Below are 17211 nucleotides of genomic sequence, written 5' to 3' on the forward strand. Positions count from 1 at the left end.
CTCCATAAACACAGAGGGAAATATTTCTCTGTCAGAAGTGAAAATCTGTGTAAAACTACACAGTGCAGCAGGAAGGATTGGTAGAGAGCGCTGTAGACACTGCAAAGCTGCACTGTGGTTACCTTGAACCTCTCAGCTGCACAAAGCCAGCTTAATGATTTACCTAAGCTCTCCAGAGGGTAAACAGCCCTAGTAATGGCAAGCAAGAGTTGCTGGGAAGCAAAGTTTTTAGCCATTTCTTTGCTGTCATCATAGTCTCCATGGACTCATCAGCAGCTAGTGAGTCTAAGACCAGCTTGGAGCTGTGCTTATTTGTAGCTGGAAAGCTCTCAGGTCACGGTATAGTAAATGCAGCTAAAAGTTACTTTCACAGCCTATTTAGAGACTGATGGTGGTTGCAGGAGACTGTTTCTGGATATGACTGAAAGTATGTTGGACCTATTGATTACAAACCTTTACTGAGTAGGCTGGGGCTCTAAATTACTAGTACCATACCTCTTCCTATGAACAGATTTAATGATAAATATTATTTTAAAGTGAAAATTAAATGGGAATCTAGGAACAAATCCCCTGCATTTAGCTACTGTGGGATTCTGGGTTCTTTATTAAGTAGTATGTTTTTGTATTGTGCTGTAAGAAATGTTTCCTTGGTGCCTGTGATCTGAGCTGAGGTTTGTTTTGTTTACCTTCATCAGCTCTTCGTGGACGCCCCGAGGGAATTACATAGAGTCGAACAGGGATGATTGTACAGTTTCTCTCATCTACGCTGTGCACCTGAAGAAATCCGGTTCTGTCTTCTTTGAATACCAGTATATAGACAACAACATCTTCTTTGAATTTTTTGTAAGGCCTTTTATATGATGAATCCAACCTTACACTGTAAGATTTCAATCCAGAAAAGACTACCAAACCCAGCTTTTAACCTCCCTTTACATAGCTCTGGATGGGAAAAGCCTGGCATGGCTTCCACCACGCTGGATCCAAATTACTGAAATGATTTGATCAGATGGGACCGAAATGAGAAAGGCATCCTGGTTCTGCCCTTGTAGATAGAAAGGTTGGGGTCCAAAGAGCTGGGGGGTTTCCAGCACTGGGTTCTGCAGTGCAGTGTATGTGCCCCAAGCTGCTGAGGTGCTTTAGAAGCTCCCACCAAGAGCTGCACTGCTTTTCCAGGCATCATTGGACCTGCTCTCTGGGACAGAGAGTGACTTAATGGGAGGGCAGCTCAGGACAGGAGAGGACTGGAAATCTTCAGTCTTATCCTCTGTTACTGCTCCTCTCCCTGTCTGGTGAGCTCTGTTTTTTGTCTGAAAAACACTGCTCAGGCTATCACACAGGAGTGTGAGGTCTTAGCTTGTGTTGGTAAAAGCTTCTTGGAGCTCTGACAAAAGTGCAAAGTGTCCTTATCCTTAGTAAGGATGAGAAAAGGAAATAAAAACAATGCGCTGGAAGCACCCTCCTAATGCTATATCAGTGCAATCTATCGCACTTGGATAACAGACAGTGCAGGTAATATCATATAGCCATTTCAGTTTTGTATTAGACCATTCTGCCTTCTTCAGATGGCAAAAGCAGCAAATATGCTTTCTGCTGTCAGATGAATGTAACAGGATTATGAATCCTAGCTTTAGTTTCTTTACTGGGTGACTGATCTGCTCCCGCAAAGGAGAGAATATATTTTTTCTCTGAATGCTATATTTGAAAATGGCTCTTTGTTACTTTTATCTGTGTCCCAGTGATTCACCTCCTTAAATTTGTCATTTCCTTCTCAAGAATCAGTGAGTGGTGCAGCCCTGTATAACCTTTATAGAAATGCCCAAATAAATAACTCTTGGTAGTTCTCAGTATTGCATATTTAACACTCCTCTAAAAGCCATTTTTATTTATTTGTTTGTTTGTTTTTCCTTAGTATGTCTTTGTACTTAAATATATCTAAGGATGATTTTGACCATCCTTAAGGGATGGAATGAATTGGAAGAAGGGATGCCATGCAGAGAGACCTTGACAGGCCTGAGAGGTGGGCCTGTGCGAACCTCATGGGGTTTAACGAGGCCAAGGGCAAGGTCCTACATCTGGTCCCAGGCAATCCCAAACCCAAATACAGGCTGGGTGGAGAATGGATGGAGAGCAGCTCTTAGGAGTTAAGGAGAATCTCAACATGAGCCAGCAACGTGTGCCTGCAGCCCAGAAATCCAACCGTGTGCTGGGCTGCACCAACACAGTGTGGGCAGCAGGGCAGGGAGGGGATTGTCCCCCTCTGCTCTGCTCTCTTCAGACCCCACCTGGAGCCTGCGTTCAGCTCTGGGCCCAGCACAAGGACAGGGATGGATCAGAGCGAGTCCAGAGGAGGCCACGAGGATGCTCAGAGGCTGGAGCCCCTCCGGGGAGACCTCCCAGCGGCCTGCCAGGGCCTGAAGGGGCTGCAGAAGAGCTGGGGAGGGACTGTGTGTCAGAGGGTGTGGTGGTAGGACAAGGGGGGATGGCTTTAAACTAAAAGAGGGGAGATTTAGGTTGGATATAAGGAAGAGGTTCTTTACTCAGAGGCCCTGGCATAGGTTGACTACAGTAGCCGTCGTTGGGGAGAGTATGGTTGGAACTAGCTGATCTCTAAGGTCCCTTCCAACCCAAAGTATTCTATGTTCCTATGAAACTTTGGACAGTGGCATTTCAGTAGCAGTGGATTGCAAATTGCCAGGAAGCGGTGAAGTTTTCAGGTTTGCCAGGCACAGGTTCCTGCACTACTTGTCTGAGATCAAGCAAGATGTTCTCAAATGGTGGAAGCAAGTGTGGATGCTTCTTGTTAGATACCCATTGATTCTGCCCTTCCTTACCGCCCTTCCCAAACTCTTTTTACATATCTAATCATTTTACATCTTGTGAGAATAGACTATCTTATCTCCATTTTCCAGATAGGAAGTCAGACACAAAGGTGTTGAGGCTGAGGCTGTGCAAGATAATCGTGGATCTGCCTCCTGTTAAGGTGCTCCCCTCTTCAACCCCGGGCTGTAGGTCTGGGTGGGAATTAAGTGTGCAGGTGATCTGGAAGATGTGGGGTTATATGACGTATTTCAGGTGGGATGTCAAGCAAGTTTGAGGAAGACACTTGACCCCAGGTGTTCTAAATTGCAGTGCAAAGCATTGAAATGGCCTCTCTCCCTGTTGGAATAAAGGCTGAGTAATTGAAATCATACATCAAAGGGACTTGGTACTATATCTTCAGAGAAGACAGCGATGAGAAGAGTGGAAAGCTCTGAGGCCAAGTGTCAAACCCTGCTGTAAGGAGAAGCAGTAGGGCTGCACTGGGCCTGCCCAAGGGACAGCTGGCCTTGTACCTCTGCCAGGACAGACCCCATGGCAAGTGCCCTCTCTCTGGAGAACATCACTCTCATCTCTGAGGTCAGGAGGCAGGGAGCCAAAGAGGTAGTATATATTGGCTGCACCAGAAAGCATGTTGGAGAAAGCAGCTTGTCATCTAGCCTTCGGCTGTCCACTCCTAACTCTCCCCTGATATAGGGGCTTAGGACCTCTAGGTTTAAGAACTGGCTCTTGTGAGCTTGGGTGAAGGAGGAAGCAGCCACAACAAGATGCTCAACATCCAAATCTAACCAGACAATGAGAGAACAAGGCTGAGATCTGCTCCTCCTGCTCTTTTTTTCATCTGCGTCAGGATTGCTGTTATCAGAAGCACCGTAAGCTTCCAGCAGGTTTTGAAAGTTTCCCACCCCCTCCCCCCAGTAAGGCAGCTGATGTCCTAAATATGTAGACAACAGGAACAAAGCTGAATTTTATCATTCCCTGCCAGCAGTCATTATGCTGACGGAAAGATGCATCTGATTGTGATCACTATCTTGTGTTTTAACTAACAGATACAAAATGACCAGTGCAAAGAGATGGAGTCTACGGCAGACAAATGGGTGAAGCTGACAGACAATGGGGAATGGGGCTCTCATTCTGTAAGTGTGCAAAGAATTACTTCATCAAGTGTGTTGTTTTTTTTTTTTTCTTTTTTTCTTTTTTTTTTTTTTTTTCCATTTATAAATGCCTGTGACTTCCTCTGAACAAACAAGGTTCAGATCCTGTGAATGCATGTGAAGAAGCACAGCTTGCTGGTACTATGGGAAAAATCACCAAGATCTCTAGGGGGCTGATCCTGAAGCAGATGATAGAGATGAAAAACTTTCTATCGATTTCCTTGAATTGAGTGCTTTAAGAGGCTAAACAGATTGATGCAAATCCACATTCCACAATCACTCGGCATGACTGTAATTGCAATCTTCTACAACAGTTGTTTGCTTGTGAGGCCATGAGATTATTCCCTGTCACTCAGCCAAGGCTGCGAGTGGTGGGCACGTGTGTGATGTGTAGGCAGGCGGGACTGGTGTTTTATTCCCAAGTGCATGCACCCAACTTGTGCTTTTGAACTTATCCTGTTAAAAAGCAAGCTGGCAGCACCAGGGTGGCTCCTGTGGCAAACATAAGTGTGTCCACGTTGGGAGCAGCAGCTCTTTTCCTGGCCGATAGCCCAGCCAGCTGAGCTTGTTCGCTGCGCAGACCATGTGTAGACTCATTAGCTCATGCTGACGCCCGTTTTCCACTAGGCCATCATACCCTAATTCCCAGAGCCATGCCAGCAAAGGCCCAGCGTAGATGACATTACGCCAGAATAAAAAGGTTTTTATTGGCATAGAGAGCAGCCTGCTCTCTGTTTTCCATTGTCTGCTTATCTTCCTGGAGGACAAGCTGTGTTCCTGAGCCAGCTCTGGTTGGCAGAGCCTGCTAGCTCAGGTGCAAACCCTGCCTGAATCACGTTGGGAGGCAGGAAAGCTGTGTCAGAAGGGGTGACTGGCATGGACTGAGAGGTGGACCTGAGGCCAGGCCATTGACTTGGGTGAACAAAAAGAAGTAGACTGCATCTGCACAGGATATGGTGCCATATGAGCTCCTCGTTCGGGATGTGCAAGTGCAAGTCCACTGATAGGAAGGCTGCTTGCATGCCTGGCTGAAATGTAAATGTGAGCCAGGTGAGATGGCTGTTCTGGATCTCCTTGAGGCATTTATCTGTTCTGCAAATGTAGTCATGCCAGCTTCTCTGGCCCCAGCATTCCAGTTGCTGCAGCTCTGCTTTCAGCATGCTAGTCCCGCTGCACCACGGCTAATGTTAGGTATCTACACCATGAACAATGGCGAAGTTTGAATCAATGTGGTCCAAGTTCTGCAGTTGCCCAGCTCCCAGTGCTTCCCTGGATTGTAGTTGTCTGGGAAGTGGGGGCAATATGTGCTGTGTCTCTACTTTGCTGAGTTTTTGGACTCTTTATCCTAAAAGAACAAAACCTGTAGCCCTGTCAGGGCTGCTCAGCAGAGCTTTAAACCTCAATATGCTGGACTGTTATACTGGTAGAGTTTATCTCTCTTCTTGTGTAATGGTAGTTATACAAAGGTAGAACACCTTCAGGCCAGCATTGCTGTGTTGGCAGAGAGCATCTTGTACTAGTAGATGTGGTACAGCTTTATAGGCCAAGTAGGGTCTCAGTAAACCTGCTGCTCTTAGTGGCTAGAATGATGCAGTAGTAATATAGGCGAGTTGAAGTCAGCAGGCACCATCACACTACTGAAAGTAGTCCTGCCTTCCTCCTTCTGCTTGTCCTGGCCACGGTGCCACCAACCCACCACCCAGGCTTGTACAGCTGCTTGCTGAACCACATTGTGAAGACAAGTAGGTCAAAGCAGCTGGAAGCTGGGTGGTTTCCTGTGCCTCCTTTGTTATTCAGGGTCAGTAATGAGCAGGAAGGATGGGACTGCAGACTGGGACGTCCATGGTTTGTGCTGATTTAGTGCTCATGAAGTTGTAGTGTTAGGCAAAGCTTGATTTTTAAAGCTTTGCCTGTACACAAAACTCACATGTGAGCCTGGATTTTCAAACATTTGTCCCCCCCCCCCCTTTTTTTTAAATGTATCTCAAGGCTTTAAAAACAATGAATATCCAGCTAGAGGTAAATGTTCCTGAGTGCCAGGGGTAGCTGGATAAATGCAGGAGCAGATTTTCCTAGCTCTTTTTACCAGTTCAAAAGCAGCTTTGGTGTTTTTCCATTAAACTGGGGTGTCAAGTAGCTTTTTTATTACTTCTACTTTGGCACTCTTCAGAGATGTCTCTACAGCATCTGCCTAGGTGTCTCCCCATTACTTCCTGACTCCCTAAGCAGCTCAGGAAAAGCCAAGATCATTGCTTGGGTGCAAAAAATCTGAGTAATGGAAGTAAGAAATAATTCCTTGGTGAGGGGGTGCCTGCTAACTGTCATGCGTATTTTTGCAGGTAACTTTGAAATCAGGTAGTAACATATTATACTGGAGAACAACAGGGATTCTCATGGGGTCCAAGGTGGTAAAGCCAGTTCTGGTGAAAAACATCACAATTGAAGGTAAGAGATACTTGCCTTTTACATGTTATGTTACTCTTTTGTCACAGGGTTTGTGAAGTGCTCTTTCTACTGGTGTGCTATAAACACCGAAGTGGCTTTTTTAGTCTCCTTGTCTCCCCTGCCTTTCTTCTCTTCTAAAATACAAAAGGAGCATCAAAACTTCAGTCAGGGAAAAGGCTGAAAATTTAATTTAGCTGGTAAATAATGCCATCTACTGGAGAAGACTGGGTTAGCACGTAAAGAGAGGAAAAACTAATCAAGTTATCTGTATGTGTTATACAGAGACCGTGTTTATTGGCAAGCCTCCCAACAGTGAAAAATAGACATATTTATCATAACAATGGTAGTTAAATTACTGCTTAATGAATTTATTTAATCTTGGATTGCTCTTTTGGTCCCTTTCTAAGTGTAATCAAGCTTGGGTTGCTGTATAAGGTACTTACACAGGTCAGACTTGCGTTGAGCAAAGATTAATCAAGAATCAGTAAAAACAGAGTTTTTAAAGTGCTGAAAGTCTGTGATTTTTAATCCAGCTGACAGGTTTTCCCAGATAAGCTGGTTGGCTGTAGTAATGGAGCATGCCTCTCTGTATTTCAGTGCTTTACCTGCAGTTTACCTTACAGGAGTTGCATATACATCTGAATGCTTCCCTTGCAAGCCTGGAACCTTCAGTGACAAACCAGGCTCATCTGGCTGCCAAGAGTGTCCAAGAAACACTTATTCTGAGAAAGGAGCTAAAGAGTGCATCAAATGTAAAGAAGAAATCTATTATGCAGGTACATAAATCAAATGGGATAAACAAACCCAGGAGAGTCTGAGTACTTAAGGTCATAAGAGACATGTGGTTCTGTGTGCAGGTGTAAGAATGATTTTATCCAACAATGTTTAGTCTCCAGTTGATATGAAAAGTGGAAATGAAGATGGGGTTTCCCAAAAGCTGCAGAGGACACTTGTGTACATAATGGGTCACACACAATTGTGGCCAAGGCCACATATGCTAACGTGAAGGAACAGAGATGATTTTTCAAATATATCATATGGGGGAAAATAACAGTCGTGTTGCGCCCTCTTGTGGTAATTTCTGTTATTGGTTGGCAATTCCTGTATTTGCTTCATCACTGCCCTCAGACTTGTGTTTCTAGGAATCCAATTCCCAAATCTTCCTCTGGCCCATCCCTGCTGCCCCTCTGGCTGGAAGATGTGGCACATCTCTAGTGCCTAAAGTCCTCTGTACTCCCAGTTGTTGTTGGCTGATGATCATGAAATAACGTGGGCAAAATCCATTCTTAATGGTCAAAATACCTTTTTGTTTGTTTGTTTGTTTGTTTTCTTGAAACTGTTTAATACGAAAGTTTTTGAATAATTGGTTACCAACCATAGCACCTGCTCTCACAGTTTACAGCAAATGCTTGGGGAATCTGTGCCTGTGCTCATAATGGGAACAGGAATTTTGCAAAAATATCTGGTGAAAGGAAAAATTGGGCTAGTTTTGTAAAGGACTTTCCAATCAGTCAGAGTGTTTTCATTCTTTGTAAGTAAGGAAATATTTCCATGCTTGGACAACTTACATGAATTACTGTGTGAAAATGAAGGGTTACAGTGACTCTGGTTATAATGACTTACTGAATGTCACAGTGACAGTATAAGCTTAGGTAGTATTTTCCTTGTTCCCCCTGCAGTTCAGAGGAAGTTTCATGTTGGCTTCATGTAGAAGTTTAATTTTTCATTCTGTTTTTGTATTTTTCTGCTGACTCACTTTGCTCACCAGATTTCAAGTTTGTTACTATTGTTTTCAGGAATCATCTGATAGATTAACATCCTGTTCCTCACACTTTCTTTTTAGAAGAGGGATCCAGTACGTGTATAGAGCGTCCTCCATGCACAAGCAAAGACTTTTTCCAGATCCACACCCCATGTGATAAGGAAGGAAAAGTAAGTAGAAAGTGTGGTATTATTTATAAGCTCTTTGAGCTTTCTGTGGTGTCTTGATTTGAAAACAAGGTTTTCTTTGAATTTCTTTCCCAATTACTTTTCCAATTTGCTTCCAGAACTGAGTCTCTCTGAGTTGTGGGCATATCCTTTAGTTGCTTTCTCTGTAAAAATCTGCTTGTCTTGAATCTACTTAAAAAATCATTGTGGTAAATGCTAAGCTCCTTGCACTTGTGATTTTTCTTACTGGGTCCTTGATGCTGCCTCTGTGCTCATACAAAAAATCAGCGTTGGAGCACAGGCCGAAGTGCTGTCCCAGAATACACCTTACTGTTCTGTCTTGAGCAATCTTTCCTGGCAAATGTTTGGCTTGTGCCAGTGTGCCCTGTCCCAGCAATGCCCTGGCATAATTCAGGTGCTGGCATAGCACAGGAGCACTGGATGTGACTACACCCATTTTGGGTGGAAGAGTGTTTGATATGTGCCATGCCCCTTGGTTTTAGTGTAAACGAAGAGTCTATGATCTGTTTAAATAACAGTATAGATATAGCCTGGGAGTGCATGTACTGCAGCAGAGCCTAACTGCATATAATATGCTTGTCTCATGCCCCCAAAAGCCTGACCTCTCAGTGGGTTGTTTCACCCAGGGGTCTTAGGTCTACTGAGTCTCTCATAGGAGGATCTCTGGGTGGAGCAGCCTGAATTTGGAGCTCTCCTGCTCTTAGTCCCAGCAGTCACATGGTGGAATTTGGTGAAGTAACTCCCACTTATTGGGATGTGAAGCTTAGAGGTGGATGGGCATGTGGTCAGGCCTGTTTTGCCTCTTTTCTTCCCTTTCCTATCTCTTAGAACTGATTGGGACAGCAAGAAGACAAAATCTGTAGCACCCATGGGTTGATGGCCTAATACTTGTTGGCAGGGTGGACTATTTTGAGATCTCCTCATTGTCTGGTTCCAAAATGCAACTGAGAGACTGAGTGCTTTAATAAGGAGAGCATCAGTGAATTTAGTCCCAGAGCTAGCAGGCTGCACAACCTGTTCTTGTCTTGCTAATTCTTGCTCTGTTAACTTCTTGCAAGGACTTGAGGAATTAGCAGCAGTATTCACTCTTACACCCCCAGGTACTGAATCTTCTGGTTGGAATAAGAACATGTCATTAATGCACAGATACTGGCTGAATATTCAGGTCTGCTTGGTGCTTGGCATCTCTGGAAATCAGTCAAAGTTTGCAGTGCTCCCCAGCCTTTTCTCCAACTGACGCAGTTCAATCAGAGGACCTGACTCTGCAGCCAATCTGCAGGTGAACAGTGGCTGAAAAGCACCAGCCTAAAGGTGTATTGATCCATGACTTACTAAAATCAGACAGGTTTTTCACTGGACATCAGATTGTTGTCTGCCTCCTGCTGTCCCCACTTCATGTGTAAAGTGGATTTGGGAGATTTAAGCACTTGACTCCTATTGATTTTCACTCACCTTCTGCTTTAAAAATCCCAGGCTGGTTGCTTCAGCCCCAGCCTTAGAAACCCTCACTTTTGTAGCAGTGGGCACTCTGACCCCTTTCTTTCTGCTCAGCCACAGTAGGATTACCTGAGTGTGTATGGTGTGTTTGGGCTCTGGGCAACCACACAGGCACTTTGCTAGCTTCTGATCCTTTTTATTTTAAATGCTGTGTACCCTTGATGCTGCTAAAGTAGACAGCAATACTTCAGGAAATCCTGTAAGTGTTTGGGCAGGCTGATCAACAAGGGTTGAGGAGATGGGAGCTGAGGAGTACAGCAAAGGGTGCAGAGAGAGATGTCACTCTGACAGAAGGAGCAGTCCCATTGTACCTGAGCAAAGTGATCAATGCAGATCCAGCACCAGCAGCCAGATTCAGTCAATGCTGCCAAATAAATCCATAGTGATGAGGTAGGACAGATGTCAGGCTGGAACATCAAGTCCACGAGGAATGGTCAGGATATGGATCAGCAGGGTACATGGACTGGCATGGACGTGGTTGTAACACAGCTCAGGCAGAGACCACAGGTAATATCCTCAGTTTAATTGCAGCTCCCAGGAGCCTGTGCATAGGCTTCTTCAACCTTTTTTACTTTATTTTTTTGAACAGCTTTAAAGCTGGTCAATACTTCTTGAGCAGGTCTGTGTTATCAGAGGGCTAGCCTTGAGCACAAGCAGCTCAACACCCATGGTGGCAGCGGCATATGCCCTGATAGCAAGGATCAAATTCAGAAGCTAAAATCTCCTCCACCAAACTCTGTACTCATGCCTCTGGTCTCAAGGACCCCTGATTGCACTGCTGGGATCAAAGGGTGGAAGAATCCAGAGTGGGAGCTCTGGCCAGGTTATTGTCTTAGCAATTGGATTTCTCTGAAGCTCAGCTAATTTTCCTTTTGAGATATTAAACCCCATGAAGGATAGACCTAAAGGCAGATGAAAATTTGAGACCTGACTCTGCAGGTGATCTGTCTCAGCCTCTTCCTGAAAACTTGTGTTGCCTTCAAGAAAGGTGATGGTGGAAAGGCAATACCTCTGTATACGGTAACGTTAAGGACTCACTCATGTTTGTGTTTGTAAATTACTCCTTATGCAGCGTGGTGGGTTTGGAGAAGAGTTGGGACTGTTCCTGTGTGTTCCTGGAATTTGCTCAGTAGGTGGAAATGACCCATGAGAACTTTAGATATTTGCAAAGAATAGACCAGTGTGGAGAAAATGCAAAGCTTGTGACATTCTCTGATAAGATACCTTTCAGATAAAGGGATTTTATAGTTGAGAAGTAATATGTAAGGTAAGTATGGTCAAAATGCAGAGATTCCTTGTGGAGTTATTAGAATTCTTAATCTGGTGTTCCTCAGAAACATTTTTGTGGGAAAATCCATTAGATAAATAGTAATTGTGTGGGAAAACTAGATAAATAGCAATGAACTGTAGTAGTTGTTTTAAGCTCATATTTTTGCTTTGCTCTTTAAGACCTGACATCTTGGAATTGCCTGTGAGCCCAGTCACTTCTGTTTTCCTGTTTTGCCTTTTCCTTTATTGTTCCAGTGTGCAAGGTTCATATTTGGCATAAAATGTTGGGAATACCCTCATTTAATATACAAAGGAGACTTTGATATGTGCATCTAGCCCTAAAGCTGCCTAACACGTCATGTGAGCTCAGTGTCTTCTCCTTTCAGACTCAGATCATGTACAAGTGGATTGAACCCAAGATCTGCAGAGAGGATCTCCCTGATGCATTGACCCTACCTCCTTCTGGAGAGAGGAAGGATTGTCCACCCTGCAATCCTGGCTTTTACAGCAATGCCTCGTCTTCCTGTACTCCTTGCCCACAGGGCACGTTTTCAGATGGTACACAGGGTAAGAGTCCACAAAAAACTGCTTGTGTCCCCAGAAACAGTTGTCTGTTTGCATGTGGCTGAATTTAAAGACGCATCATTATAAGCTGGAATTCGTTTGGTATAAAATTCTCAGTAAACACCATTGGAGAGAGGGTATTGAATATCTGTTTTCCCTCTGAAGTCTTTTCTTATCAGGGATTGCTACTCTACATTGACCTGCTGTGTTCTGGATGCATTTCTTGGCTGGTATAAACATCCTAGGGGGAATTTTAATGGTTTCTGAGAAGGGAATCAGAACTTTTACAGTCAGTAATTCTTTTTCATCTATATTTTTGTCCATGCCAAGCTCTTCCCTGTGCAAATCTCATTTCAAGCACTGTCAGATGAGCACTCTGCCAACAACTTCCAGCTTAAATTATGTTTCATTGGTTCTGAGGTGTGTTGACCCAGTGGTCACCTACAGAATTTTGAGGGGACTTGCATTTACCACAAGTAGGGTCAACCTTTAAACTGAAGCCACTAAAAAGGAAATACAGCTTGGGGGATCAGTTGCAGTTCACTTACTGTGAAGTTATGATCTGCGATTTATAAAATGCTAGTCTCATTTACACTCTTCTGGTCCCCATATGTCTTTGACTATTTGATTATAAATAAGTTAATTATATTCTTAGATTATTATTTGAGATGTAGTTTCACTGCATTATTTCATTTTCCTACTCTCTCTCACTGTAGAGTGCAAAGCCTGCCCTGCTGGGACTGAACCAGCTCTTGGCTTTGAGTACAAGTGGTGGAACATTCTGCCAAGCAACATGAAGACTTCTTGCTTTAATGTTGGCAACTCAAAGTGTGACGGGATGAATGGTGAGCCAACGCCCTGTACTGTTACATGCTTGTCTTTATCCTGTGCTGGTCACTGTTGTGATGGAGCACTCATCAAAATGAACATGCTCTTTGCTGTGAATCACAAAGAGTTTCTCCCTCTTTTCTTTTATTTTACCAAGCTTGATAATTCCTGCAGGAAGCAGTGTCATTAAATATCACAAAGAGGAAATAAAACATTTTTTATACCAGAAGAGGGCAGGAGATACAGCTGACATGAAGTTCTGAGCTAAAGACATCCCACCATATACTTTGATGCATCTGAATAGCCCTGTTGATAAAAAAAAAAAACAGTTTGAATTCTCTCTAATTTCTCTCTGTTCATGTTTTGTGGTAACTATGACTTTCAAAGACACACATAACTCTTTTGGAAAACTTAATTAAAGTTTGTGGTCTTTGTTCATTCAGCTCTCAGAGCTATCTCTCTGCGTATTTACTAAAATAGCAGCAGAGAGCAGTCACAGCTCACTTGTGAAAATGATCCCATTCAGGACTTCTCTCACCTCCAGCCTTTGCTGAGAGATTTCCCTCCATGTGATCTGCCTGGCAGGTTGATGTAACTCAAACTTTGAATTCTACATTTAGAGAGGTGCACTGAAGTATATGCTTAACGTTTAATGCACAGATTGATTGACTGATTGAGTTTTAAAGCTGGAAGAGATCAGATGGATCATTCCTTCTGATGGGAAGATTGGCACAGGTTAGGAAATGTTAAATGATTCCAAGCTGACATTTGCTTATGAAGTCAGCAATTAATGCAGTTACTATTTTTTTTTTTCTTTCAAAAGTGTTATTATACTGTTCTACAGCTTATACCAGACATCTGGTAGTAATGCACTGAACTGTTTAAAAACATATGGTAACACAGAATATATATATATATATATATTTTTCTGTATGACCAATGAACCATTTTGAAAACCTGTTCTTTTTTGTCCCATGAAGGTTGGGAGGTGGCTGGTGACCACATCCAGAGTGGGGCAGGAGGCTCTGATAATGACTACCTTATCTTGAACCTGCACATCCCAGGATTTAAGTAAGGAACAGGATTTTTTTCCATTTATTTCTCATTTACCTCTGCCTCTTACACCTAGTTCACATTACCTCTAGAATGAACAGAGTTTTCCTTTCTGAAGTGTAAAGATCATAGAATCCAAGAATGGTTTTGGTTGGAAGGGACCTTAAAGCCCACCCAGTGCCACCCATGAGCCCAGGCTGCCCAAAGCCCCATCCAGCCTGGCCTTGGGCACTCCCGGGGATGGGGCAGCCACAGCTCCTCTGGGCAGCCTGGGACAGGGCCTTACTGCCCTCTGAGTGAAGAATTTCTTCCTTATATCCAATCTAAATCTCCCCTCTTTTAGTTTAAAGCCACTCCTCTTGTTGTACCACCATACCTCCTGACATAGAGTCCCTCCCCAGCTTTCCTGCAGCCCCTTCAGGCCCTGGCAGCCCACTGGGAGGTCTCCCCGGAGCCTTCTCTTCTCCAGGCTGAACATCCCCAGCTCCCTCAGCCTGGCTCCACAGCAGAGGGGCTCCAGCCTCTGAGCATCCTCGTGGCCTCCTCTGGATCGCTCTGATCCATCCATGTACTTGTGCTGGGCCCAGAGCTGAACGCAGGCTCCAGGTGGGGGCTGAGGAGAGCAGAGCAGAGGGGGACAATCCCCTCCCTGCCCTGCTGCCCACGCTGTGTTGGTGCAGCCCAGCACACGGTTGGCTTTCTGGGCTGCAGGCACACATTGCTGGCTCATGTTGGGCTTCTCATCCACCACCATGCCTTCTCCTCAGGGCTGCTCTCCATCCATTCCCTACCCAGCCTCGATTTGGGTTTGGGATTGTCCCGGCCCAGGTGCAGGGTTTTGCCCTTGGCCTTGTTGAACCTCATGAGGTTCGCACAGGCTCACCTCAAACTTGTAAAGGTCCCCCTGGATGGCATTTCTACTGTGAAAGATCTCATGAATGAGACAAGAAAGAACTTAGATTTAGTCCTGTGTCTCCAGTCATTCCATAGCAGCAGACAATTCTGTAAGACTTTGGTTTTCAGTAGTGTTTGCTTGAGTCTGAGATGCCAGCTGGTCGGTTGTCTGGAAACGGAGAAAAGATATCCCTCTGTTTCTAAATCATCCCAAATTAACCAACTTAAACATGCCATGGAGTGGATATGGGTCCCATGTGACTTTGCACTGCAGCTCCAGACAGCCTGTACAGTCTGTGCTTGCCCTAGAGCCAATGGAGAGATGCAGGAACCTTGGGAAAACAGGACATCCCACCTCTCATGGATCCTCAGATAGGATGAATTACCTTGTGCTTGTGTCTCTTCTTTTTCAGAAGAGTGAGCTTAGACTCGTAGCTCAGACCCAGTATCAAATATTATTTATATTATTATTTATATTATTATTATATTGTTACATATTGCACCTCAAATATTGTGTTCGGCTTTGGGACCCTCAATATGAGAAGGAAATTGAGTTGCTTGATCATGTGCAGAGAAGAGTAACAGAGCTGGCAAAAGCACTAGAAAATGAGTTATAAGGAGTGAGTGAGGGAATTGGGATTGTTTAATATGGAGATGAGGCTGAAGGGGAGACCTTATTGCTGTCTCCGAGTACCTGCAAGGAGATTGCAGCAAGAAGGGTGTTGGTTTCTTTTTTCAGGTGACAAATGACAGGACATGGTGCAATGGCTTCAAGTTGCTCCAGAAAAGGTTTGGATTGGATGTTAGGAAGAATTTCTTCATAAAGAGGGTGGTCAAGCATTGGAATAGGCTGCCCAGGGACATGGTGAAGTCTCCATCCCTGGAGGTATTTAAGAGACGTATGGATGTGGCACTGAGGGACATGGTTTAGAGATGGGACTCAGTAGGTCACGTTGATTGTTGGACTTGGTGATCTTGAAGGTCTTTTCCTACCTAGATGATTTTATGATTCTATGATTAAGATGAATAAGGTATGGCAAAACGCACCTCACCTTCCCTTTGCTGTATCTCAGCTGAGTGGGGTTGTGATTTCTTATATCAGATGAGCAAACCCTGCTTTTTATTTCACAGTATGGCCAAAGAACAATGAAAATAAAAGAGAAGCAAGGAATATATCCATGGAAAGCTCAGTGTGTCCCAGCATTGCTCCACTGCAGTCATTTCTGAGCTGCAGTCATTTCCATTGCAGGTGTTTCCTAGTATTTCTCTGCTGTAGTCACAGGGGATTCTCCAAAGTGGTCCCTGCTGCTGAGTGCTTGGGGGAGTCAAGGGTATTTTTAAGCATTTAATACTTAGCAAGGGAACACTCTGAATATTTCATGGTTTGCATGAAACTCCTGAATGCATCTTCTAGCGGTGAAATGTAGATTCAAATGAATCAGTGCAAATCACTTAAAGCTACTCCTATGTAACAGATTTAAGTGATGAGATTCCCTACTGATACCTTCAAATTTGGGTATTGATTGTAGGGAGGGAACTGTACCATAAAGAAGTCAAACCCTTAAAAATAATCCTGCTGTGCCCAATACTCAGTGCAGAGCTGCTGTGCAGACCTGGTCTCTGTGGTTCTGCAAGGGCAGGTTTTATGTGACAGGATTTCAGTGGTTTCTCTGCTGTACAAAAAGCAATTGGGAGGATTGACTATTGCATGTCTGGAGAGCACCTTGTAAATGTTTCATTCCGTCTCTGTTAAATAGACCACCGACATCAGTGACAGGAGCAACTGGGTCAGAACTAGGACGGATTACTTTTATTTTTGAGACCATCTGTTCAGCAGACTGTGTGCTGTACTTTATGGCGGTAAGTGAGACCTCTCTCTCCATGACTGACGACTGAGCCTGGTATTCCACATGTCACTTTAATACCTCTACATTGGCGTGATTAGTTGCACTTGGTTTATCATGACTAAGATTAAGCATGACATTATTTTAGTATCTGCAGTGCCCTTGCAGAAAGGATTTAATTAATGATCTAGCAGAGTTCCTCCACCGCTTGAATTGTGAGCCATTCTTGGTTGTCTGTTTAATTTTAAAAGACATCATTTGACATCAAAGAGCCGAACTTCCCCTGTTAAAACTCTCAGTGGCTCTTGTGTGGTCAGGTTTTCCCCCAGAAGTTCAAAAGCATTGCAAGTCAGGGAATAGGACAGAGGGATGGGAGAAGGCAACTTTGGAAATTTAGTCTTGGTCCTGCCAGTGACCTGGAGAATCTGTAGTACAGCAGACATTTGTCTGTGAAAACAAAGTGCCATTGTTTTTACTTTTGTTATCCATCAGCTGAGGAAGGTAATGGAATGTCTGACCACTCTCTTGCCCCTTCCATTGCAGTGTGATGCTGGTGCTTTTTTTTTTGTATTTAGTGGTAATTTAATGAAATCTACTCCATCTTCCACTGGGTCATTTACAGCTGATGGAGAATAAGAAACAAAAAGATAGACGGCACGTTTCTTTTTCTCACATAAGTATTGATGCTGTTACACTAAAGACACCAGCAAACTGGATATCCAAAGGTGGTAGAAGCTACAATATTTCTTTGAATTTTAATCTTCCCTTCTCTGTACACTGGTACCCATGTATTTTATACATAAACAGAATTTGAAATCTGAAAGAACCATTGTGCTGAATCTGTCCTCATAATGTTCATAATTTGCCATGGGACTTTAAATTAACTGCTGTGGGAA

At 43.9% G+C, this 17211-nt stretch overlaps 1 protein-coding gene across 1 annotated transcript in view; it reads left to right on the forward strand.

Moving 5' to 3' along the window:
* The window catches only part of KIAA1324L (KIAA1324 like), a 102329-nt gene that overhangs the window by 66079 nt on the left and 19039 nt on the right, over nucleotides 1-17211 (forward strand). Inside the window, exons 4-12 of the mRNA XM_032192856.1 lie at nucleotides 696-843; nucleotides 3867-3953; nucleotides 6311-6416; nucleotides 7040-7192; nucleotides 8260-8348; nucleotides 11519-11699; nucleotides 12413-12541; nucleotides 13505-13595; nucleotides 16229-16331. Coding sequence (XP_032048747.1) covers nucleotides 696-843; nucleotides 3867-3953; nucleotides 6311-6416; nucleotides 7040-7192; nucleotides 8260-8348; nucleotides 11519-11699; nucleotides 12413-12541; nucleotides 13505-13595; nucleotides 16229-16331 — 1087 coding nt within the window. The remainder of the gene's footprint in view (nucleotides 1-695; nucleotides 844-3866; nucleotides 3954-6310; nucleotides 6417-7039; nucleotides 7193-8259; nucleotides 8349-11518; nucleotides 11700-12412; nucleotides 12542-13504; nucleotides 13596-16228; nucleotides 16332-17211) is intronic.

This window comes from Aythya fuligula, chromosome 1 (assembly GCF_009819795.1).
Source record: "Aythya fuligula isolate bAytFul2 chromosome 1, bAytFul2.pri, whole genome shotgun sequence".
Lineage (NCBI taxonomy): Eukaryota > Metazoa > Chordata > Aves > Anseriformes > Anatidae > Aythya > Aythya fuligula.